General features: G+C 33.1%; 2 protein-coding genes and 2 pseudogenes across 3 annotated transcripts; 3 read left to right on the top strand and 1 right to left on the bottom strand.

Annotated features, from left to right (window-relative positions):
- The first annotated feature begins 12,670 nt into the window (after positions 1-12,670).
- Positions 12,671-14,920, top strand: LOC118479365 (annotated as a pseudogene).
- On the top strand, positions 14,912-15,747 carry LOC110876266 (annotated as a pseudogene).
- Positions 15,748-19,770: 4,023 nt separating this feature from the next.
- On the bottom strand, positions 19,771-22,193 carry LOC110878508 (calcium-dependent protein kinase 25). Of its 2 annotated transcripts, XM_035977561.1 has the most exons (4): positions 21,742-22,170; positions 20,719-21,643; positions 20,107-20,227; positions 19,771-20,024 (listed from the first exon to the last, which is right to left on the bottom strand). In XM_035977561.1, exons 2-3 carry the CDS (start codon positions 21,248-21,250, stop codon positions 20,211-20,213), a joined length of 549 nt encoding a protein of 182 aa, XP_035833454.1. In that variant the 5' UTR covers positions 21,251-21,643; positions 21,742-22,170; the 3' UTR covers positions 19,771-20,024; positions 20,107-20,210. The 2 variants fall into 2 exon arrangements, with proteins under 2 accessions (XP_035833454.1, XP_035833453.1); XM_035977560.1 differs by having other exon boundaries at positions 20,719-22,193.
- A 1,306-nt stretch (positions 22,194-23,499) lies between these two features.
- Positions 23,500-24,816, top strand: LOC110878509 (F-box/kelch-repeat protein At3g06240). The gene has a single exon (XM_022126820.2). The coding sequence runs from the start codon at positions 23,500-23,502 to the stop codon at positions 24,619-24,621; it is 1,122 nt and encodes a 373-aa protein (XP_021982512.1). The 3' UTR covers positions 24,622-24,816.
- The last annotated feature ends 1,149 nt before the right edge of the window (positions 24,817-25,965 follow it).

Here is a 25,965-nt window from a genome sequence, read left to right as displayed (position 1 = left end):
GAGGCCACACCTTTGAAGTTCATATGAACTTATGATGACATCATCTTTGAAACACCTCGAATCCATAGAAATCACATAACTCCTTGATTAGGAAACATAGATTTAGGCGAGATTAATGTAAAAACGTATGGAAATCACTCAGATCCGAGTCATTCTTCATGGGATGACATCACCCTTGTAGTTCTTAAGAACTCCATGGTGACATCACCCTAGAATGCCCAAAATCCAGAGATTTCACGGTTAAAAGTTGAGGTTTAGAAGGTAGAAGGGTGTAGATTTGAATGTAGATCTTAGAAGTACAAGATTTAGGCTAGAAACTTACAAGAATCACGAGAAATCGAGAGATGAAGGGGTTGGAATATCTGGTCGAACAGCAACAGTCACAGCAAGTGTGCTTGATGTGACAATGGGGTATTTATAGGCAAAGAGGAGGAGGAGGAGGAGGAGGGGAGGAAGTGGTTCGGATCGGATAGCCCATCCGATCGGTCGGCCCGTCCGATCGGCTGGCCCATTCGATCGGCTGGCCCAGCCGTTCGGCCGGCCCAACCGTTCGGCTGGCCCATCCGTCCGGACGACCTGCCCATTCAGAGGCGTTTCGATCCACGTGTTGTGCGTTGCGATAGTTTTGGCCAATTTATTCATTATTTATTTATTTATTACAATTAATCACGAAAGGGTCGTATATACGTATTCACATTATACATTTGATTATCCAAAGTCGCGATACAATAACTGGGTTTCGTTTTGAGTATTTGATTTCTTTTGTACGCTTCACGGTCATCGAGGAGGGTAGAATAGGTCCTCTCTCAATGCTATCATGAACGTTAGATGTATTTTAAGTAAGGAGTTGCACCGCGACACATCATGGTTATCAAGGAGGGTAGAATTGGTCCTCACTTGACATCTTTGTGGTTGTCAGCAAATGTAACGTGATGTGATAGTGATAGAAATATGTGAAAATGTTGTGATATAGTGATGTAACTGATGAGAGTACATTATGATACGAATCTCTGGTGCTAGGTGTAACGAGTATATCGAGTAGTAGCAACGCACGAAAGTTGAGTTATATTGCGTTATATGTTTGGAAATGAATAATTAGGAAACACTTTGTAATGCGTTTTAGAGTAAATAACTTATGTCAAACAAAAAAATAAATAGACAATGTTGAGTTATAGCATAAAATTAAAATGTTGCGTTTTATAAATTTTATATATATTTTATAAACTTTTTCAAAATAATGTTTAAATAATTTTAAATGATACATATTGCGTTTTAAAATAATAAACAAATAAGAGCATTATAAATATATCATCAAAAAATTGTGTTATATGAAAATTATCCCAAAAGAAAAACATTACGTTTTATAATAAGTAGCATTTCTAAATCAAAGTAACCAGCAAGATCATGAAAATAATGAGTTATATTAAAACCATGCTAAAAGAAAAAACATTGCGTTTTATAATAAGTACCATTTCAAAACATTGTAATAATTTATATGTTGAGTTATAGCATACTATTAAAATGTTGCGTTTTATAAATTTTATATATATTTTATAATTTTTTTTCAAAATAATGTTTAAATAATTTTAAAGGATACATATTGCGTTTTAAAATAACAAACAAATAAGAGCATTTTAAATATATCATCAAAACATTGTGTTTTATAATAAGTAGCATTTCTAAATCAAAGTAACTAGCAAGATCAAGAAAATAATGAGTTATATTAAAACCATGCTAAATGAAAAAACATTGTGTTTAATAATAAGTAGCATTTCAAAATCTAAGTAAACCAGCAAGAGCAAGCCTGTCTTTAATCCTATCTAAACTAGTGTCATAAGATTGTTTTTTAAGTTTCGCAATGAGGTCTCGAAACTTCTTTGAGTCCTCAATAACATAATCTCTTTGTTCGTTGATTTCGTGCAATATCTTCGCGATGAACTTTCTTCTTAAATCTTCAAGTTGTGTGGTCTGCTTGTTGACTGGTTTTTTGTTTTTACCCTTCTTGATAATTGCAGGCTCTTCATATTCCACGTTAAACCCACAATCCCATTTTTCGACCGGTTCTCCATGATAACATTCCATATGACGCATAGTGAATATACCACAGTCAATGCCATTATATTGTGTCCTCCATTTCATCTGCATTCTAATAGGGGTTATTCCCTTTATATCATCTGCTTTTTCATGTCCAACAGATTTAAGGTAAGCTGCCAAAGCATTCCTCTACAGAAAAAAAAAACAAAACAAAACAAAAAGATTAGGTGGTTTATATTTGTGTTTTAAAAGCATAAGTAATAATACTTACTGTATTTTCAGGCACATTCCCATATTTAGCTTCATTTGTTTCTTCTTTCGCACTGTTGTCAATGATGAATATTTGTTTCTCTTCAAGATTGAAGGAGATCACAAAGAAATGTTGTGAAAGGAGAATCGGGACAAGGATAATTTTGAAATCCTTTATGCTTTTTAGCTTTGCACCTTGAAGAATTTTTTCTATTTTCTTTGTGAATGCTTCTATCATCTTTTCTTTACTTTCAGTTTCTTCCTTATCACTCGATGTTAAAGCCTGCATAAAATTAAACAAATTAACATACTATTGTGTTTTATGAAGGTAATAAAACATACAGCTGCGTTTTATGAATGTAATAAAACATACAGCTCCGTTTTATAAAACTTCATTCAAACAAAGTAAGCATTGCGTTTTATTAAAGAAATAAAACTGCAATTGCGTTTTATAAAACTTCATTCAATCAAACTTCAAAATACTTCATTATACGAATACAGAAAAATTGCGTTTTATATATCATACCAGCATTCGAATAGTACAGAAAAATCTTGGAGTTTTGTTGTCTTTTGATCTTCTTTTTTCTTCTTCATTCAAAATATATGACCAACAATTGATTACTTCTCCGGTGATTTTCAATCCTGGCCTCATTGTTTCAGCAGCATATCTATAAAGAAATACATGATGTTTAATTTCAAAGAGAGTATCCCTGCAAAAATAATAATAATAATAATTAAATTATAATATTTTGATTTTTGTTTTTTTTGTTTTAGTGTATATAAATGAATTTTTACATCATTTCTCCTTTTGCATGGAAAGCATATCCCGATATGTTGTTTTCGTGTGCCGTTCTTGCTTCCTTCATTGCTACTTGTCTTAGATAGTATGGTGAACAAAATACTTATGGTACATTTTTCTCTCGATCTGGTCCAGCCGATCGAATGGGCCAGCCGTTCGGCTGGCCCATCCGTCCGGACGACCTGCCCATTCGGAGGCGTTTCGATCCACGTGTTGTGCGTTGCGATAGTTTTGGCCAATTTATTCATTATTTATTTATTTATTACAATTAATCACGAAAGGGTCGTATATACGTATTCACATTATACATTTGATTATCCAAAGTCGCGATACAATAACTGGGTTTCGTTTTGAGTATTTGATTTCTTTTGTACGCTTCACGGTCATCAAGGAGGGTAGAATAGGTCCTCTCTCAATGCCATCATGAACGTTAGATGTATTTTAAGTAAGGAGTTGCACCGCGACACATCATGGTTATCAAGGAGGGTAGAATTGGTCCTCACTTGACATCTTTGTGGTTGTCAGCAAGTGTAACGTGATGTGATAGTGATAGAAATATGTGAAAATGTTGTGATATAGTGATGTAACTGATGAGAGTACATTATGATACGAATCTCTGGTGCTAGGTGTAACGAGTATATCGAGTAGTAGCAACGCACGAAAGTTGAGTTATATTGCGTTATATGTTTGGAAATGAATAATTAGGAAACACTTTGTAATGCGTTTTAGAGTAAATAACTTATGTCAAACAAAAAAATAAATAGACAATGTTGAGTTATAGCATAAAATTAAAATGTTGCGTTTTATAAATTTTATATATATTTTATAAACTTTTTCAAAATAATGTTTAAATAATTTTAAATGATACATATTGCGTTTTAAAATAATAAACAAATAAGAGCATTATAAATATATCATCAAAAAATTGTGTTATATGAAAATTATCCCAAAAGAAAAACATTACGTTTTATAATAAGTAGCATTTCTAAATCAAAGTAACCAGCAAGATCATGAAAATAATGAGTTATATTAAAACCATGCTAAAAGAAAAAACATTGTGTTTTATAATAAGTACCATTTCAAAACATTGTAATAATTTATATGTTGAGTTATAGCATACTATTAAAATGTTGCGTTTTATAAATTTTATATATATTTTATAATTTTTTTTCAAAATAATGTTTAAATAATTTTAAAGGATACATATTGCGTTTTAAAATAACAAACAAATAAGAGCATTTTAAATATATCATCAAAACATTGTGTTTTATAATAAGTAGCATTTCTAAATCAAAGTAACTAGCAAGATCAAGAAAATAATGAGTTATATTAAAACCATGCTAAATGAAAAAACATTGTGTTTAATAATAAGTAGCATTTCAAAATCTAAGTAAACCAGCAAGAGCAAGCCTGTCTTTAATCCTATCTAAACTAGTGTCATAAGATTGTTTTTTAAGTTTCGCACTGAGGTCTCGAAACTTCTTTGAGTCCTCAATAACATAATCTCTTTGTTCGTTGATTTCGTGCAATATCTTCGCGATGAACTTTCTTCTTAAATCTTCAAGTTGTGCGGTCTGCTTGTTGACTGGTTTTTTGTTTTTACCCTTCTTGATAATTGCAGGTTCTTCATATTCCACGTTAAACCCACAATCCCATTTTTCGACCGGTTCTCCATGATAACATTCCATATGACGCATAGTGAATATACCACAGTCAATGCCATTATATTGTGTCCTCCATTTCATCTGCATTCTAATAGGGGTTATTCCCTTTATATCATCTGCTTTTTCATGTCCAACAGATTTAAGGTAAGCTGCCAAAGCATTCCTCTACAGAAAAAAAAAACAAAACAAAACAAAAAGATTAGGTGGTTTATATTTGTGTTTTAAAAGCATAAGTAATAATACTTACTGTATTTTCAGGCACATTCCCATATTTAGCTTCATTTGTTTCTTCTTTCGCACTGTTGTCAATGATGAATATTTGTTTCTCTTCAAGATTGAAGGAGATCACAAAGAAATGTTGTGAAAGGAGAATCGGGACAAGGATAATTTTGAAATCCTTTATGCTTTTTAGCTTTGCACCTTGAAGAATTTTTTCTATTTTCTTTGTGAATGCTTCTATCATCTTTTCTTTACTTTCAGTTTCTTCCTTATCACTCGATGTTAAAGCCTGCATAAAATTAAACAAATTAACATACTATTGTGTTTTATGAAGGTAATAAAACATACAGCTGCGTTTTATGAATGTAATAAAACATACAGCTCCGTTTTATAAAACTTCATTCAAACAAAGTAAGCATTGCGTTTTATTAAAGAAATAAAACTGCAATTGCGTTTTATAAAACTTCATTCAATCAAACTTCAAAATACTTCATTATACGAATACAGAAAAATTGCGTTTTATATATCATACCAGCATTCGAATAGTACAGAAAAATCTTGGAGTTTTGTTGTCTTTTGATCTTCTTTTTTCTTCTTCATTCAAAATATATGACCAACAATTGATTACTTCTCCGGTGATTTTCAATCCTGGCCTCATTGTTTCAGCAGCATATCTATAAAGAAATACATGATGTTTAATTTCAAAGAGAGTATCCCTGCAAAAATAATAATAATAATAATTAAATTATAATATTTTGATTTTTGTTTTTTTTTGTTTTAGTGTATATAAATGAATTTTTACATCATTTCTCCTTTTGCATGGAAAGCATATCCCGATATGTTGTTTTCGTGTGCCGTTCTTGCTTCCTTCATTGCTACTTGTCTTAGATAGTATGGTGAACAAAATACTTCTGGTACATTTTTCTCTCGATCTGGTCGTACCATCCTTGTGATTATTTCTTCTGTTTTGCTTATATCACTTGTTGGTTGTTCTTGATGAAGTGATTTTGCAGGTGTTTTATACGGATCTTCTTGTGGGTTGAGGAATGATATGTTTTGAATTAGATCACTGATTTCCTTTTCAGTATCCTGTTCTTCAATTCTATCAAACATTGTTTGTATCCCAGTAATTTGAACATCTTTTTCGATTGTTTTATTTTCAGATTCCGCTTGAATTTCGGTTTGTGCAGCGTGGCGAGTAGCATCAACTTCAACTTCATTTTCATCAACATTTGAAGACAACTGAGAAATTTTCAAATCAAAGGATGGTACCTCATTATCTTGTATTTTCTTTTGATTTGATTTTTTTCTTCTTCATTTGTCTTTTTGATCATCTCCAACATTAATGATGGAGTTTCTTCGCTAAATGATGATTGTTCCATTGAAGGTTTTTCAATGTGTGTTTGCAGAATAGATGCAGGGTCATTGTCATTGATTTTTTCTGGATTGGAGGACTGGACTACAGATGTGTTATCCTCATTGCATTTTGCATCATGATCATTGCGTTTTATAATCAATGGAGTTGAAATGATTTGATTTTCAGTGTCTTCATTTTGGCTCAAATTTAGAAATCTTGATGGTGTTTCCATCAGAGTTGAATCAATATTAACTTTCTTGTGCTTTTTAACTTGAAGGTTGAATTTTTCAATCAATGACGCCCATTCGTTTACTTTGTTATGAACAGCTTCACTGTTTGGATATTCTTCAACGATCTCATCTATGCGTAATTGGATGGTTTCAAAAATTTCTTCAAATCCTTTAAAATGAATATCCAAGGCATTCACAACATATTCTTCATTTGATTTTTTTATCTTCAATGTTCTTCATATTTTCGTCGCCACTTTTTGTTGAATGAATGTCAGAAAGACCTTCACTTTGATTTTGTGATGGCATGAAATTACGCAGTCGGCATTGACTGTCCTTGCCCACAGTTTATCTTTATTTCCTATTGATGGTTTAATGAAGAATTGCCCCCATGATCCTCCACTTTCTGTATGTGTTATGTCAGTTTTATTGGTTTTAAGTGGCCTGTTTTGAACATTCTCTTGATTCTCTTGTTCAATCCAGTGGGTTGCAGCTTTAAGTAAGGTGTTTTGAACATTCTCTTGATTCTCTTCTTCAGCATCTTCTTCATCTTTTTCTTCAGATTCATCTTGCAAAATTTCTTTGTTTTCATTCTCGGATTCAGATGGATAAACATAAAATTCATCCTCCTCATCTTTCTTTTTTTGTTATTCTTTCTGACTTTTTTCTCTTTTTTCTTTTTATCCATTACAAGAACTCTCCCCTCATTTCGCGCAGCAATTTCCAATTCATCTTCAAATTCTTGTAATGTTGTAGAGTCAATTTTATCAAGAGAGAACTCTTCAGTGTTTTCAGCATCGTCAAATCCTTGTTTTTTGTAAGCATATATTATCTGTATGAATCATTGCGTTTTAAAAAAATAATCAATACTAATTTTGTTGCGTTTTATAATATAAATCATTAAAGACAACTTACACAACTAATTTTTTGTAACTTTAAATACATTGCGTTTTACACAAACATTGCGTTTTAATAAAGCATAGTTTTAAACAAACAAACAAATAATATAAACAAGTCATTGCGTTTTGTAACATTATATACATTGCGTTTTAAAGAAACATATTTTAAACAAAGAATATAAACAAGCAGCATAAACAAGCATTCAGCAAATATGTAGCAATAATGAAAGATCAGATTTCATACCGCTAACAATGCAATAGGTCCATTGAAGAGCTTGTCATTTCCAGGCCATTGTCTTCTTGTACGCCTTAAAACTTTCAGAATATATTCACACCAATTAAAATCCTAGGGTTTTTTGTCACTTTTCATCGATGGCAGGAATCTTTGATTAACGTTACTACTTTGCATTGCCTCTGCCATGACCGTAAAAAATATAACCAAGAAGTTTAGTTTGAACATTCTTCCAAGCTCATTTCTTGATTTTAAATGTGTAATCAAGTTGGCTGCATACATTCTCTTCAAAATATCTTTGCTGAATTGTCCGCGCCAGAATTTAATAATAAGATCATTATCTTTTGGCCTCAATTTTTCCTCAATCTCTGTTTTTCCATTTGGTATTTGAAATACCTTTTGGATCAATTCAGCTGTGATATTTATCTTCTCATCTCCTATATTTATCTGATCATTTTCAGCATCAAAGTTTTTTACTAGCCAATATCCGAATTTGCGTGGAACTGAATGCAGCTTGAATGATAGTATGCTCTCAAACCCTATTTCTCTAACAACATTCCTTTGCTCCTTTGACAAACTTTCAATATAATCTTTTAGATTATTGACTGCACATCTTATGTGTATTTTTTTCCGTCGTAATCATAATATGGTTGTTGTTCTGGTTGTTCTTCTGTTTTATCTTTCCTCAATGATCTTTTTGGTTTTGATTCTGCCTTTTCCTTCTTTTGATTTTTTGTCTCTTTCAGTCTTGGAGGTGGATCAACAAAATCATCATCTGATACATTGAAGTGTTTTAGAAACATATATTTTTTCATGAAATTTGTTTAATGCGTTTTATGTTACCTGAATTTACTTGTTGATTAGAAGTATGCAGAACTATAGCTCGACTAGAATTTTCATCCTTTGGATCAGAAATTGTATCTTCTGAAGATTCTATCACCACTTTCTTTCTTTTCCTTTTTTGTTTTTCCTCTTGTTTTTTAACTTTAAAAAGAATAATGAAACAATGTCAATTAACAAATTCTTTTGATAAAACGCATTAGTTAACACTATAAAGATAAAAAGCAGTAATTCATAGTTTTAAGATAAAACGCAATAGTTTACATCATATTATTTAACACACCAAATTAACATTACATAATCTCATTTTTGTTTTTTATGATATTTTAATATAAAACGCAATAGGCAAGTTAAAAAAAGCATTTGATAGTATTATGATAAAACGCAATAGTTAACAACACATGTTTCTAAGCAAATTCAAAGATAAAACGCAATGATTCATACAGATACTCTATCATAAATTCGATTACAATTATCATAATAATAATCTCTTTGTTTCTTCAAATTTATTAAGATAAAATGCATTAGTTCACAATATCAAAATTCCATAAAAAGCATTAGAACCCTAGGTCATAGTTTTAACATAAAACGCAATGTAGTCTCTAATAACAAAAATCTTAACATAGGGATAAGATATCACTCATTAACAATTTTAGGAAGGGATATGATATATTAGGTCTGTTGCACTTCATAAAACGTAACTTGAATTCAGTTAAAAAGACAAAATACATAAAATTACCATTGTTTGAAATCTCTTTGCGTTTTCTACTACTTTGTTGTTTCATTGTTGATTTTCGGGTAATATTTACTTGTTGTTCTATATTCTCTTCAGCTGATGATGTTTTCGGCTTCTTTGATGATTTAGGGTTTTCAGAGACGGGTTTTTTTTTAGTAACTCGAATGTAAACCTTCAAATTATCTCTCGACGACGCCATGAACTTCAATGGAGTATGATTTTCTCAAATTTCTGTATGTGTGTGATCGTTGAATGGAAGTGTAAAACGTAATGCAGTTTTTTTCGAAGCGTTTATGTGTATATTCAGCGGCGGTTATTTTGGATTTTGACGATTATACCCTTGAAAGCCCGGAGAGCGTGTTTAAATGACAGTTTTTAATTTGATTTTGATCTAGACCGTAGATTGTTTAATTGGACGGCTATGATTACTTCCTATGCTTCCTAGCGAAATAAACTTCCTATTATATCTCCACCCTATATTTGTTTATATGTTGCGACTTGATAGAATGAATGGAAGGAAAGAATATAAATAATAAATTCAAGTTTTTCTTAAAATTGAATATGGCTTTGGTATGTATATTAGATTCAATATATATATATATATATATATATATACACTACAAGAAATTAAGGTGTTTACCCACACATAATTTACCTACACATGTAAATGTGTGGGTATTTACTTACACATGTTTGTATATGTGTGGGTAATGGTTAATAATATATTTTCATAATGATTAACACTTAATATGTGTTGGTAATGGATTTTAGCCACACTTGGTGTTGGTGGGAAAATTTCCCCCCAAAAATGGCAATCGATTAAATTCTAAATTACCTACACATGTGGCAAATTTTCTTCATGTGTAGGTAAATTATCTACACATATGTCAAAAACTAATATATGTGTAGGTAAATGATTATGTTTACCAACACATAATTTTTTTTAAAAAATATGTAGATAAACTAAGTTAATATGTATTTATTTTATCTTTTTAAAAATGACGTGACAAATTAAATGCCTACACATGTTTAAATGTACAATATGTGTAGATATTAGATATATATAAAATAAGTAAATATATATTTTTTGATGACGTGGCAAAACAAATATCTACACATATTTAGAAATGTACAATATGTGTAGATGTTGAATGCATATAAAATAGATACTTAAATTTTTTTTATAAGGTGATGTGGCAAAACAAATACCTACACATATTTAGAAATGTACAATATGTAACATAATATATATATATATATATATATATATATATCTGTACTATCTATATCTATATTATATTATAAAGCATATCCGAAGGATATCTTAAGGTAATTTGCCACTTTACTAAAAACACCTTTAAAACATAAGGGAGGGCGGTATGGTTGCGAGGACCAAGCTCGGGGAAGGGGGTCATTGATCGGTGAACCACCCCTAGTGTTTGAGTTAGGGTGTTTGAGTAGGAGAGAGGGAGAGAAATCGGTGACTATTCACCGAAGGTGGAGAAGGAGTGATGGAGGAGAGAGAGAAATGAGAGAGAAGAGAAGAACCAATCAAAATTTTTTATTTTTTAATTGAGTGGGTGCTTGAACCATACCTAGTTTTTGAGTAGAAAATGGGGAGTGAAGGGGGGAGTTGACATGACTTTATATCATTGAGTATAGAAAACTCAAACACCCTAACTCAAACAAACTATACCGCCTACCCTAATGTACAAGTGTTTAAAGCACATGAAATAAAAAATAAATTTCACTTTCCCGCTCATCCTCAATTGGGCGGCCAAAATCTTTCATTCAACTTTTAATTCTCGTTTTTCAATTGCAAAACATCTGCCCCCATCGCTTTCACTCCAGCGGTTCAGATCTAGGGTTTCCCCATACGATTCAAGATTATCCCAGTTGATTCAAGATCAAGGATTTCTCAATGACAGGCTTTCTCAATGACACTAGATCGTGAATTTCTCTCTATCCGGCACCAGATCGACTGTGTTTAAACTCCCAGTACCGTTTTTCACCTATACGGCTATACCTACTGTTTTTTGTTTGTTACTTGAGTTAGATCTTTGTAATACTTTCAGATATGTGTTGGGTTCCTCAACCATAGTGGTCATGGGTGGAAAACGATGATGAAGACACGGGGCTTGGTTGGTGGCTAGATTGGTACCTTTTTTATCTATATCTACCATTTTTGTTTATTATTTGAGTAGTTTATGTTTATACTCTGTTAATTTCTATAATGTTATAAGATTTTTCAAACAGATTTGGTACTGTTTTTGGGTGTATCTATGTCGGATCTATCATCTGTATGACCTGTGACAGGAAGTGTATTTTGGCCTGTGGATTATGAAGAATCTAATTGCTTAAACCTTTCGATGCTCGTTTTTGGCATGTGGGATTTGTGACAGGAATTTGTTGCACATGTTTCTTAATAAGATGTGTGATGGTAAGCTTTAATTATCCAAAACATTAATCTGCTGGTCATTTATTTAGCTTTTTATTTATTTTTTTTCCCTGCAATAATCAAATTGATTTTGTGCGCTAGGTTGCTATCTCTGCGTTTAACAAGGAAGCCGATGTCCATGTTCGGAATTACCCTATCCTTGATCTTGCTTACTACATGGTAATTTTATGTCTCATTTTGCGTGATTTGTTGATTTTATGTCGCGTTTTGCATGATTTGTTTAAGCCCAAATCGATCCATTCAAAAGGTAATTTTATCATGAAATTTTCGCTTTAATCTTTATTGCTTTCGGAGATCTTCTGATACTGTGCTGATTTTTCGTTTTCTTTAACTGATTTAACCTTTTTCATTCAAACAGTTCAACTTAAAAGGGGGTCTGATCCGGCTATGGAAGAGATTGAAGGTTAGTTTATGTTCAAATGGGCCAGGCCGGGTTGGGTTGTGCCAGCCCACAAACCCTTATTGGATTTATAGACTCATTCTATTACTATGCATATTTCAGCTATGGAAGATGATGGAGCGTTAGTGAAGCATATTGGCTAAACTTTCCGCTTTTCTGCTATAGAGGTATTTTCCAAATTAAATTTTCAACACTTTTTAATTTAACTTTGGATGTTGAAGGGTATTTTGGACAAATTAACTTATGAATAAGTCGATTCGGGTTGCATTATATCTCAAACGGGTCAAATAGGTTGACATAGTCTACGCATACTTCCCAGACCAGTTTATTCAAATATATATAATATTCTTGTGATAAACTTACTTTTTTTTATTTCAAAAATTTAAAAAGCGGACAAAAGTGTTGAATGTAATCATTGCTAGAATGTTATTTATTTAGTAAGGTAACATATTGCATTCTTTCTGCAGTTCTGTAGGAGTTATTTTACCTGTTTATTCTACATTTAAAGCAATTGAGACAAATAATAGGACCAAGCAACAAAAGTGGGCAAGTTAGTTTTATTTAAAGCTACACATATCATGTATTTCTTAGCACCATTGGTGAAATTCAAATATGTTAAATCATCAAACTGGAACTATGTATGTGGCAGTGACGTGGTGGAAAAAAGGGAGGGGTGGGAAGGGGCGTGGAAAGGTGGCGTGGTGGCACACATGGCATACACTTTTTATAATTGTTTTAAATTTACAAAACAAAGAAAATCAATAAAAAAACCCACCACCCAATAAGAAGCCTCCACATCACACATCACCCAACCTCCACGCCGGTGGAAAACAAGTCGCCTTTCCCTCCACGCCAGCCAAAACGCCAACAATGGGGTGGTGCAGTGGCGTGGTTGAGGCCTCCATGCCAGAAACCATGCCCCACACCGTATGGTCTTAGGTGTGACACTTAATAATATCATATTTACCCAACAAATATACCCGTTTTCAAATTTATGAAACCCACATTATTTCAGGCTAAATTTATTAGTGCTCACCGAGGAGAATTTTGGTTGGTGAAAGCAATTGTGATGAAGATTCTGATAATATGCAGTTCGTTTGCTTATTGAAAATATTCATAAGGTGGTGGTTTTTTCTCTTGATGTTTCAATCTGTGAACAGCAAAGCATTTGGTCAGTGATAGCAGTCAACCCAACCCGCCAGTCCCACCGCCAGAGGGAAGAGCAACCACAGTGCAGAGCACTGCCTCTAATGAGAATGATCACGATTATGATATTAGTGATGACGACGATGATGATGGTTTTGTAACCGTCCCTGCAAGTTAAGTGAAGCACAGTGATTTTTCATGATTGAGCATGAAAACTGTTTATCTGCGTATTGCCTTTTCATATAAAAATAACTTGTGACCAATTATCTAAACTTGAGTCTGTACTATTTTTTTGTTACTTATGGTTCCTGTTTGCAGCCCCACCTATTACTCGGGTTGATCTCTCAGATTGTTAAGGTAATTTATGTTATTATTTTTTGTAAATTTTTTAAAGATGTGTATTTATATTTATTGTTAACTAACTGTTTGGCTTTTGTCAGATACAACTTCTAGCAACTGTTGATATAAAGAAAACTCCTGAGTTGTCAGCAATGGTTGGAGATAGCCAGGTTCAAAGGCTTGTTTGGTTTCTTACAGACTTGTTTAGTGTGGTCCCGTGAGGTTTCGGAAAACGGGTTCTCATGCTTACCAAATGAAAAAAGGGTGATAGTTAAATGATTCAAACACTTATTGTGTTTTTTATTCCTTTGCATTTAGATGGGTTCTTCTTGAAGTGCTTGACAAACTTGCCCCGGGTTGGGTTACTTGGAAGCAAGCATCGAAACCTCCAATTAAAATGCCTTTTAGAAAAGTTGAGAATTTTAACCAAGTTGTAAGGATTGGGAAGGAATTAAACTTCTCCACTTGTAAATGTTGTTGGAGATGATATTGTTTCAGGAAACAAGAAACTCATAATAGGTTTGTTATTAAACATGATTATATGTTCTGAATAATGAAGAAAGTTATTAATAAATTGCATTTGCTCCCAGCTTTTTTATGGCAATTGATGAGATTTAGCATGCTTCAACGTCTCAAAAACTTAAGAACTCATGGTCGAGGCAAAGAGATAACTGATGCTGATATTCTACAATGCGCCAACATGAAAGTCAAATAGTCAGGGAAAAGACAAATGGATAGCTTCAAGGTAATAGTCAAAGGTTGACTTTTTCTGATTACCTCAAATCGTGTCTTCTGAAGTTATTACCTTAAATCCTGTATCTGCTTTATAATTTTTTGTTAATTATTTAGGATAAACGCCTGTCGGATGGTGTTTTCTTCCTTGAGCTTCTTAGCGCGGTGAAAAAGAAGGTTGTCAACTGGGGTCTTGTGACCAAAGGCGAGAGTGGTAATATTCAAATTTGTATCATTTTAAGCTGTTAAGCATTCGAGTTTAAGAAAGTAACGTTTTTTTTTCTTTTTTGTCGAAATTGCAGAGGAGGATAAGAAGTTAAATGCAACATATATAATTAGTAAGAAAGCTTGGATGCTCAATCTTTTTATTTCTTGAGGACATTCTTGAGGTACTGTTATTGAAAAAATGAACTAACTTTTTGAAAACGGTTATAAAATGAATTTTAATTTGCTGACAGGTTAACCCGAAGATGATTCTGATCCTAACAGCAAGCATATCATGTACTGGAGCTTGTTACAGAAGTCTAAAGGTGATGAAGAACATGGGAACACGCCTGAACAAGAGGGCAACACGCCATAACAAGATGGGAACGCGGCTGAAGAAGAAGGCAATGCACCTGAAGAAGGCAACATAGCCATTGATGAAGGAGACAGTCTTAGCGTGATACAAGAAAAGACCACTGAAAGTGAAAACACTAATGAAGGGTGGCAAGATTATGCTAGAACTCATTTAGCCAATGACGCTAAGGCAGCAAAGAAGGGTGGCGAGAGGCAGTTCAATGGTTTAATCGACGTTTACAAGAAGACATACGCATCAGACGGCATTGCTGGGTTATACCGTGGGTTCCCTCTTTCAGCTGCTGGTATTTTTGTTAACCGTGGTATGTATTTCGGAATGTATGACTCTCTCAAACCAATTCTCCTCACCGGATCATTGCAGGTTAGTTTTGTTATATATATATGTGTGTGTGTATACATACATAAGCTGATTTGGGAGCGGTTTGTTGTCAATTTTACTGCAGGATAATTTCTTTGCTAGCTTTGCGCTCGGTTGGTTGATCACAAACGGAGCTGGTCTAGCCTTGTACCCGATTGAAACAGTGCGAAGAAGAATGATGATGACATCTGGGGAAGCCATCAAGTACAAGAACACGTTTGACGCGTTCAACCAAATTGTGAAAAAAGAGGGTGTCAAATCATTGTTCAAGGGTGGAGGTGCTAACAGCTGTGGCTGGTGCAGGTGTGCTTGCCGGTTGACAATGGTCAAGATTCAACTCTTGATTCTCTTGTTAAGTTGACAGGCCTTTTGATTATTTATGATTTTACTGCCTTGTAGTTTACATTTGTTTCATGTATTAATCAAATTGGCACTTTGTTTCATGTATTAATCAATGGTGACGTTTGTGACATTATGTATGATTATACTGCCTTTTAGTTTACATTTGTTTCAACACATATTAAGATCAATACTAACACATCTTCAACATTTATCTACACATAATATTACTTTTACCTACATATAAGATTACTTTTACCTACACATATATTCATGCCATGTCATCCGCCACGTCGGATGCCATGTCACCTGCCACGTCGGATGCCACATCACCTGCCACGTCAGATGCCACGTCACCTGCTACGTCACCTGCCTTCTAAACAAATTGTTGTACTTTTAACCACACATATAAATGCCTTTTAGCCACACATATATGTGTAGGTATAACTTGCTATATAACTACACATAACTTATGTGTGGGTAATGGCCTATATCCACAGTCACGAGTCTACACATCATTACACTTAATTTATGTGTAGGTAAAGACAACTACCAACACACTATATGTTTTTTCCCACATATACTTTGTGTTGTTAAAGCACCAAATTTCTTGTAGTGATATATATATATATATATATATATATATATATATATATATATATACTGTTAGCCTTACAAATAAACTACCGAACACATAAGATATCCATGAAATTTGTATATGAAAAATAATTGTATGAATAACATTCATTTATATTAAAACGTAAAAGAAAATTATAATTCGATTTATTCAACAATACGCAATTCCTTATTTTATTGAAATTATAAATATGAATCTTGTTTAACCAAATATTATGAGTGATGATATGAGTTTTTTTTTTGAGAGATTTAATAGAAAAACAAAACAAATCTCTAACATAAACCAAAATTATATGACTTACAATATGGTGTGCGTTTATGAAGGTAAATAACAATGAAAGGTTGATTAGACAATAGCGACTTACCTTATGATGGTGCGATCCAACTCCAAAAGCAATTCATGCTGATAACGTGTTGTGAAACAACAAGCCTAATAGCTAAACAATATAGAAGAGATGTGGAGAAAAATAGATTAATATTTCATTAATAGGTGTATCCAATACAAGAGAATACAATGACTATATATATAGGAGATGGAATCTTGGAAAACAAGCTAAATTATTTTAGGAGTTGATAACCACAATAATAATATTTATATTCATAACAGTTATCAATTAAAAAAAAACTGCATTTATGTATTCAAAATTTTAATAAAACGTCTTTAAATAAAATTTTATTAAAACTTCTTCAACAATTATTAATGTCTTCAAATAATATTTTACTAGGTTAGAACTCCGTGTATTACACGGATTGAATAAATGTAATTTTATATATTAAATAATAAAAACTTATATCTTTATGAATCTTGTATATTGTACGGGTTAAATAAATGTAATTTTGTATATCAAATAATAAAAAAGTTATATCTTTAAAAACCATGTGTATTACACAGATTAAACAAATGTAAATTTGTATACTAAAAACGTCATATCTTTAAAAAAAAAAACCCGCGTATAATCGGATTGAATAAATCTACCAAATAATAAAAAATTACATCCTTAAAAACCCCGTATATTACACGTGTTGAATAGATATAAAAAGAGTTATATCTTTAAAAACTATGTGTATTACACAGATTAAATAAATGTATTTTTGTATATTAAATACTAAAAACGTCGTAACTTTAAAAAAAACCCGTGTATAGTCGGGTTGAAAAATCTACCAAATAATAAAAAAAAAATATATCCTAAATAAATGTAATTTTGTATATTAAATACTAAAAACGCCGTATCTTTAAAAAACCCGTGTATAGTCGGATTGAAAAATCTACCAAGTAATAAAAAATTATATCCTTAAAAACCTCGTGCTTTACTCGAGTTGAATAAACATAATTTTGTATACCAAATAATAAAAAAAAGTTATGTTTTTAAATAATTAGGATAACATTTAATATTAATTTATTATTTATATCTAATTATAATAAAAGAGTCTTTCTAATGCCACATGTCATCTAACTATGATAAATGAGTTCATCTAAATGCCACATGGCATTTTCTCCATTAATGTAGTAATAATATTAATAATTATCTAATAATTATCTAATAATCTAATATTTCTAAACATATAATAACAAGTAAATATAAATATTAGTTCTAATAAAAAACTTTAAATAATAATACATGACATTCTCTCCTTGATTTTACTAATGATATTGTTAATTCATTAACATCTAATTCTAATTTATGATTAAATAATATAAATTGTTTATGATTTTATTATTTCTTAAAATGGATAAGCATATGGTTTGATTTACTTTATCTGTTTTGCGTAAACCAAGTATAAATATAATCAAATGATATGTTCACATTTGAAAAAAAATTAGTTGTTATTTTCTAAAAAACATGATGTTACGTTATTAAAAATGCTATTTATTTAATTATATGTATCAATATTTTATATCAACACCACAAACAAATATTTAAAATAAGAACACTCGGATTTGAGTTTATATATTAAAAATAGTGAAGTGAAGTGATTATTTCAACTAAATGGATGAATTTATCTATTAAATCAATTAACTCGAACAAAATTTAATTAGCAGAAAATAATATTATTAATGAATTGAAAGAGAGAATATTATATGACATTAACTGAAACCTTTTATTATAATTAGATATACCCACCATAATCCATCTCCATCGCCACCAACTCCAACTCAATTAAGACTTAAGAGCCTTATCGTTATCATACAAAATTTTTAAAGTTCATCAATTTTTTTATACTTCGTCTCATTCCTCAAGATAAGGATGAGATTTAAGAATTTGCTTCATATTCTTTACGTACGATAACATAATTTATAAATTTAATTATTATATAAATATATATGTAGGGTAATGCTAGACAGAAAGCCCTTATATTCTTAGGAAACTCTGGAAACTCAAAGCTCCCGACTTTTTTTTTTTTGAAAAAAATAACACATGTAATATACATGTTTTTAAGAGTTTTGGGCCAAAAAAAACAAAAAAGCGGCGAGTACTTTTTTTTTAAAAAAAAATAAACAAGTTTCAAAAACTTCGTTGACTAACATGTGTTAGACAAAAAATGCTGAAAGTTGCTGAAATTTGTTTTTTTTTTTTTTAAAAAAAACCCTTCGGCGCTTTTTTGATCTTTTTGGCCGAAAACTCTTAAAAACATGTATATTACATGTGTTATTTTTTTCAAAAAAAAAAAAGTCGGGAGCTTTGAGTTTCCCGGGTTTCCTAAATATTTAGGGTTTTCTATATAGCCCAACCCTATATATGTATATATTATGTATATCTAATTATTATTACTAAAGTAACAAATAAATATAAAGTATTTGCTTAAATGCGTCATTATTAGCCAGTAATGTTATATTCCCTTTAACTTGGTATGGATAATTTATGTTAGGGTAATATGTGTTTATATCGAAATTTATATTTAACATGTCCAATATCAAGAATAATTCAAAATTTGAAATTATTCTGTTCTTCGAATACGATCATTCTTATCATTGAACCCGTGTAACACACGGGACTATAAACTAGTGTTTAATATAAGATAAGTAGATAAGAGAGGTATTTGTTTTAAAAATATATTAAATTAATAATTTAGATTTGAGGATAATATTTTATTAAAGTATGATAAGATTTAATATTAATTTATTATTTATTTATTTATTTAAATAAATATAAATTTGAGGATACCTTCAATGAATGACACATGTTTAAAAGTTATTTTCTTTTATTATATTAATTATAGTAGTTAGAGTAGATTAAAACTTCTTCACCAATTATTAATGCAACTAGGGGTTTTCGGGTATTCGCGCGTTGCGCGACATTAGATGCTGATTTCATTATTATGTTAATAACTATGTAGCATTTTCTTATCATGCTGCTTCTAACAATTTTGATGAAGAAACGCAGAGATTTTGTTGCAACTTTTACGCCTTGAACTTTTTATACCAGGCCCTTTACTTTTAAAACCTAAACCCTCGTTAGTCGCAACCAAAATTTTTTACTTGTTTGGGCATAAACGCGTATGATGTACGCTAGGCCCTGCACTACATAACACTTGAAGGATGGCTTCTGAAGTAGCAGCCATTGAGTTAACTAAACTGAATCAAGAGACCTTGTGAATTCAATCTATGCACAACAAAAAAAAAAATAACAATGCATGTTCAGGCCAACTGGTCAATATGGCCAGATGTTCATTAACAAAAAAGTGAAATGACATGTGCATCCTCATGGTGCTGAATCTAACCCACTTCAAATATACTTTCTGTGAACATCTCATACAAAACAAAAGGTTGTTGTACCAGCTTCTGCACATGTACAGAAATCAAAATCACAATGTATTCATACCAGTCGATTTAGACGCAAATTAAAAGGGTACAAAGTAGTCACCGGATTTTGGGTACAAGTTACTTGACTTTGTTAGCATCCGACGACTGCAGGCTGCAGCTGTGGTGACGTTCGGTGGTGGAGCGAAGTCGTGGTTCCTTACATAATCAGTGTCTTCGAGACCCTAAGAAACAATCAAAAGTGAGTATTACAAGTTTACAACTTCAATTAACAAAAGCACATCCAAATATTATACATATTATTTAATTTAAATTGGATATTCTTTTTGTTGGTCGAAACCTTTTGGCCTGGAACTAAAAATGACACGTTGGACCCGAACTTGTTTTGACATGTTATCCAACCTGCCCGAACTACAGATTCTTCCCATCAAAACAATTTAACATTCACTTATAAATGATTCTCAGCAGATTACAGAAGTGTTAAGAACATAACTTTCCTGAAACTAAACGAAAATTGTATGGATCTAACCAGCTCAATTGTATGAGATCGAAAAAGTTTTTATCATTTAATTCGCCAGAGGTTTTTGTTCTGTTTTTGAGTACAGCCCCTACGGCCTTCATGTTGAATTTAGATGCATGACACAGAGGCACAAATCATGCATCTTCATTTCAAGTTGCTAACAACAGTTCATAAATATATGGTAAAAAACCATACCTGGTTTAAAGAAAACGGATAGCCCAAAATCTATAGTCTTAAGCGGCGAATCTTCATCTTCATCTACGAAAAAAAAATTCTCCGGTTTAAGATCACGATGCATAACACCTAAAGAATGACACGCTTCAATCACACCAACAATCTTTCTAATAAGATCAGCCGCTTTTCGTTCCGAATAATGACCCTTTTGGGCAATTCTATCAAACAGTTCACCTCCACCACATAGTTCCATAACCAAATGAACCGCAACCGAATCTTCATACGCTCCTTGAATCGACACCACATTAGGGTGTCCAGATAAATGATGCATGATCTCAATTTCCCATCTCACATCTTCTACATCTTCTTCGATGAGTAATTTCCGCCTAGCGATTGATTTGCACGCGAAGCGTTTTCCTGTAGTTTTCTCAATGCAAAGAAAAGTTGTACCGAATTGACCATGACCCAGTTTCGGACCTAAGTTGTAGTACTCTTTTAAATGTCCGGTTTTGGTTTTCAAGACGGAATCAGCTTGTAACCCTGCACTTAACATTCTCTTCACGTTATACGGCTTTTTAACATGCTGCGACAATTTACTCTCTTGTTTCACAACCACAATGTTTTCAGACTGTTTAACATCTTGGTACGCTTCTTGAAAATCGACTACAGTCTGAGACGACGGTTTAGTGTCGTTTTTCGCTATGATCACTAACCGTGGAGGTGTGTTTTGAACAGGGGTGGGTGATTTATGATCCTTGTTAAACTCTTTGTTTTTGTATCAAATCAAATCGGGTGACCCAGACCACCAGTATCACATAGATTGAAAGAATCCATCTTTCGAGTTGCATGATCGTACACATACCTTTCCCATCTATCCCAGAAAGAAATACTCAAGAAAAAACGACTAATTACAACAAATGGTTCTTTCAGGCATTTACACAAACACCTGGTGTGCAAATAACACAAACCCACAAAAACTATAAAAAAAACACGCAAAAACTATGCAAAAACAGGAAATTGAGCAAAAGGAACTTGACCCAGTACCTAAAGATTGTGAAACATGTTGAAAATAGAAGAAGATTTTTATATATACTAAACTTCAACCTTCACCACCATTCCCTCCTCCGCCGCCGCCAATCGTCCAACCACCACCACCGTTCGCCTTCACCATCACTCCCACCTTCGGCGCCACAACTCAATCAAAAAAGAAAAGACGCCAAAAACCAAGAATGGCCGGAGGAGAAGTGGCTGAGAGAGTTCATGACGGTGAGGAGATGAACAATCGTGGAGGAATTTATCGATTACATCATTGCTCCGCCTCGCACCGCCATGGTCGGCCTCCCCTCTATGTGTGAGAAAAGAGGAAAACGGGAGAGGGAAAAGGGTTGGAGGTGGAATCAATGGAAGTATGCAAGATAAAAACTTGGGAAAAAGGTGATAAAAGATGAGATTTGAACCAGCGTCAATACTAGAAAGCACACAACACACCAACCACTTAACCAATAGCCAAATTATGTACGAGTACAAAATGAAATTGTATATATGCACTATAAAAGATGGCTGGACTTACTATTCACAAACTTTATTTTTTAATATATGTATAATGTATAATATATGTATAATATAATTCTATTATGTACCTTCAGGTGGTATATTTTCCTCTTTGCACAGAAGGTCTTTTTTTCATATCCAGAAAATATTGTATATTTTTCTCTTTGCACAAGAGGTCGTTTTTAATATCCAGGAAAAAACAAGATTCATTACAAGATGATACAATCATTAAAAAAATTCTGTGCATAAGGTAAAATACTTAATAAACCAGAATATGCTTAGTTCTTCAAGATTTTTGCCTTCTTGATTCTTGAACAATGTAAAAATTGATAATCAATCTGTTATTTTGTTATTTTAATTTAATAATAAAATAATAATAAAGATTTCTAAATACTAATAAAAGATAACACAATAACAAAAAGCTTTAAGTTGAACTAATGTGAAAGAGAGTAGGATCAAATACAAACCACATTTTGTATACAAACTGTAAAAACCATTTAAAAAGTGTTATATGACATCCAGCCAATTATAGAGAAATGATAAAATGATAACCTAAATAATATCAATTATCTTGAATTTCTTATAATTATGTTAACAAGCAATTAATTCTTTATTTTGATCTTTCTTTTGTTTTCAATGTACTGATAAAGAAAAAGTGTTGATATCATTTCACATATGTGCTAAAATTAATTATCTTGATTAATTTTCATGTGTTAATATAATTCAAAAGTGCTACTTTTATGTATGTATTATTTTAGTATGTGCTAATTTAACTTTTTTTAAGTGTTAGGATCTGTTCTTACGGTTTGTAGGATAAATATGATTTGTACCGGAAACAACTCCACTAATGTGAAACTTAAGAGAAGAGGTACGTTTAGTAAAAATAAAGGAAAAATGGTACGTTTAGCAGCTTCCGATAAAAAAAAAAAAAAACCCAAAAATAAAAGTTATAAACAAGCCACTAGATCCCTAATCCCTAATTAAAGTTGGGTAGTACACGCGGCATTTCAATGTGTACACACTAAACTTACATTTTAAAATAAGTAAATAATAATAATGAAAAATTGATTAACCGGCAGATTGCAAGTATACTAAAGTAAAGAAGTTGCTATCTTGTAGACGGTTTCTTGAACTAGCGTTTCTCCGATCACCAGGCAAGTTTGTAAGACCAGAATTAGTTTCGCATTTTGTATACATACATACATACATGCATTTGTTGTTGAATATATACATATCGTTGAATCAGAGGCTATGTCTCCTTCTGCCTGCAAAAACCTCCCCCTGGAGATCACCGAAGCAATAATACTCCCTCTGTTGCCGCCCAAATCTCTTGCCCGCTTCAAGTCCGTTTCAAAGACATGGAACTCCCTCATTTCCAGCCCCCATTTCATCAAAACCCACCTCCTTCAAACACATCATACCACTCAATTGATTGCCCTTTCCACTACAGGATCACTCTACTCCATCGATATAACCGATACCCGCCCTCGTCTCGACAGCGATGATATACCCGCAACCGCAAAAGAACTGGGTATTCGCTCACCGCTCCGGTGGAAAGAGATCTTGGGATCCTGCAACGGACTCCTTCTAGCGAAAGACGAAAACAATACGATGTTCGTGATGAATCCAATGACACAAGACCTCTGGAAAGTTCCTCTTTGCCCTTTTGCACCCGTATATGAAGAATATGAAGAGGTTTATGTTAGGTACGGATTCGGTTACGATTCATCCACAGACGATTATAAAATAGTCTCGATGTCGTTTTGGAACCCCTACAGCTATCATGATTCCAAGGAGACGTTTGTATGCGTTTATAGCCTGCGTAACAACTCATGGAGGAAATTGCCTGATTGTAATTACTATGAACACGATTACACCGTGGTGGATGATGTTATCAACGGTGCTCTCATCAACCAGAGTCTTCACTGGTTAACAAGACAATTCGAGATTGTTGGGTTTAATTTAGCAAATGAAGAATTCAAGCAAATGAAATTTCCTGTTTCAGTTGGATTTTACAGAGGTTTGTTTACTAGCATGGTTGATGTTGGCGGGAAACTCGGTGTGTTTATGAGGAGCGAGGCGGGTTTTGAGTGTTGTGTGATGGAGGAGTATGGTGTTGCTGACTCTTGGACCAAGGTGCGTATTCATGGATTTGAGGAGGAAGATAGAGTTTGGCCAGTGTATTTGCTTCAAGGAAGAAATCGGGAAATTGTGTTTCAAGACACAGAAGGTGGAGTGGTTGTGTACAATATAGATGAAAGAAGACGCAGAGACGTAAGGATCGTGGGTGGCCCGGGTGGTAATGCTAATGTATTTCCAGGTATGTTTGTTGAAAGCCTAGAATCACCTAAACGCGTCATGATAGCATCTTAACCTTTTATAAAATCTATTTAGTAACTATTATGCTAAGAATGAAGACTTTAGATCCATATGTAACTAGCTGCGTCGGAGTCAAGCGGACAAAATTTTCATGATATTGTTTAGTGTGGTTTGGTTTGGTTCGCTGATTCTCTTGTAATTGTTCTTTTGACTCTTTTGTGATATGATATGGTTATCTAATATAAAAACGTTCATGATATATGTTCATAAACACCTTTCATCAGTATCTTATTTTATCAATGGAATGATAAGTTTACCAAAACCTTTCACTTATACCTTCTAAGGTCGTACGTAGTTGGGCGTGAAGGAGGGTTTTTTTGGGCTATAGCGCCCGCCACACCACGACAGGCGGCGCTATGGGGCTTCATCTTGATGTCAGCGTTATACTCATAACGGCGTTTTGGAGTTTGATTTTCAAAATATAACCGTTGCAAACGGTCAAAAGTAAAAAAAAAAAATTTAATTCAATTAATATTCCATCTTTCTTATAAATATAACCCCATCTCCCAATTTTTTATAAACCAACACACCTTCAAACCCTCTTTCTCTCTACATTTTTTTTAAAACTACAATTTTTATACAATGCAAGCCTTCAACCGCGTTTTTATTCCTCCCCGTTTGAGTGCGGATCCGAACCAAACTAGCAATCCTACCCGCCACGTGTCTCCGGTTCCCACTCGACCCACCCCTTTCGGATCCGGTTTTTTCGATTATAATCAACATAATACCGGGTTCATGAACCTTTTGAACCAACCACTCTCATGGGACCCGAATCTATACGGGTGGCTCCCGAATCAAAACACGGACGGAATGGGGTCGTCTCAAGCATTCGGGTCGGCACAAGCATTCGGCTCCCCACTACACGAACCCAAGGTTGTTCCGGAAACACAACCGGAAGTAGCGGAGACGCAAAAAGGAAAAGCAAAACGCACACATAAAAAGAAAACGGAAACCACCTGAGCGAAAAAAATGTAATACTGTGGGAAGCCGATGAGGAGTATGCGCTAACCCGATCTTGGATCGAAACACCGACATGAACAATGATATTCCGGAGGAAGAGCCGGCGGAAGAGCTAAGTGCTAACACGACCCGCCGGAAGAAGAAGCGGTGCAAAATCGAAAAGGCCCGAGTCATCGTCGATGGGATCCGAAATGACTAATGCATTTTCGGAGATAAATAAACGACTCCAAGACATACACAAACTCGGGACTAAACGTATGGAAAAGAACCGCGAAGTGACCGAGATTATGCGGGATAGACAATGGGCTCATGACTTTGAATTCTACTCGAAATCGCACGGTCACCTAACCGGAAAAGCGTTGAAGATGGCATTGGCAC

This window comes from Helianthus annuus, chromosome 9 (assembly GCF_002127325.2).
Source record: "Helianthus annuus cultivar XRQ/B chromosome 9, HanXRQr2.0-SUNRISE, whole genome shotgun sequence".
In the NCBI taxonomy this organism is placed as follows: Eukaryota; Viridiplantae; Streptophyta; class Magnoliopsida; order Asterales; family Asteraceae; genus Helianthus; species Helianthus annuus.
Note: the sequence above shows the minus strand (reverse complement) of the source record. Positions and strands in the feature narration are given on the sequence as shown.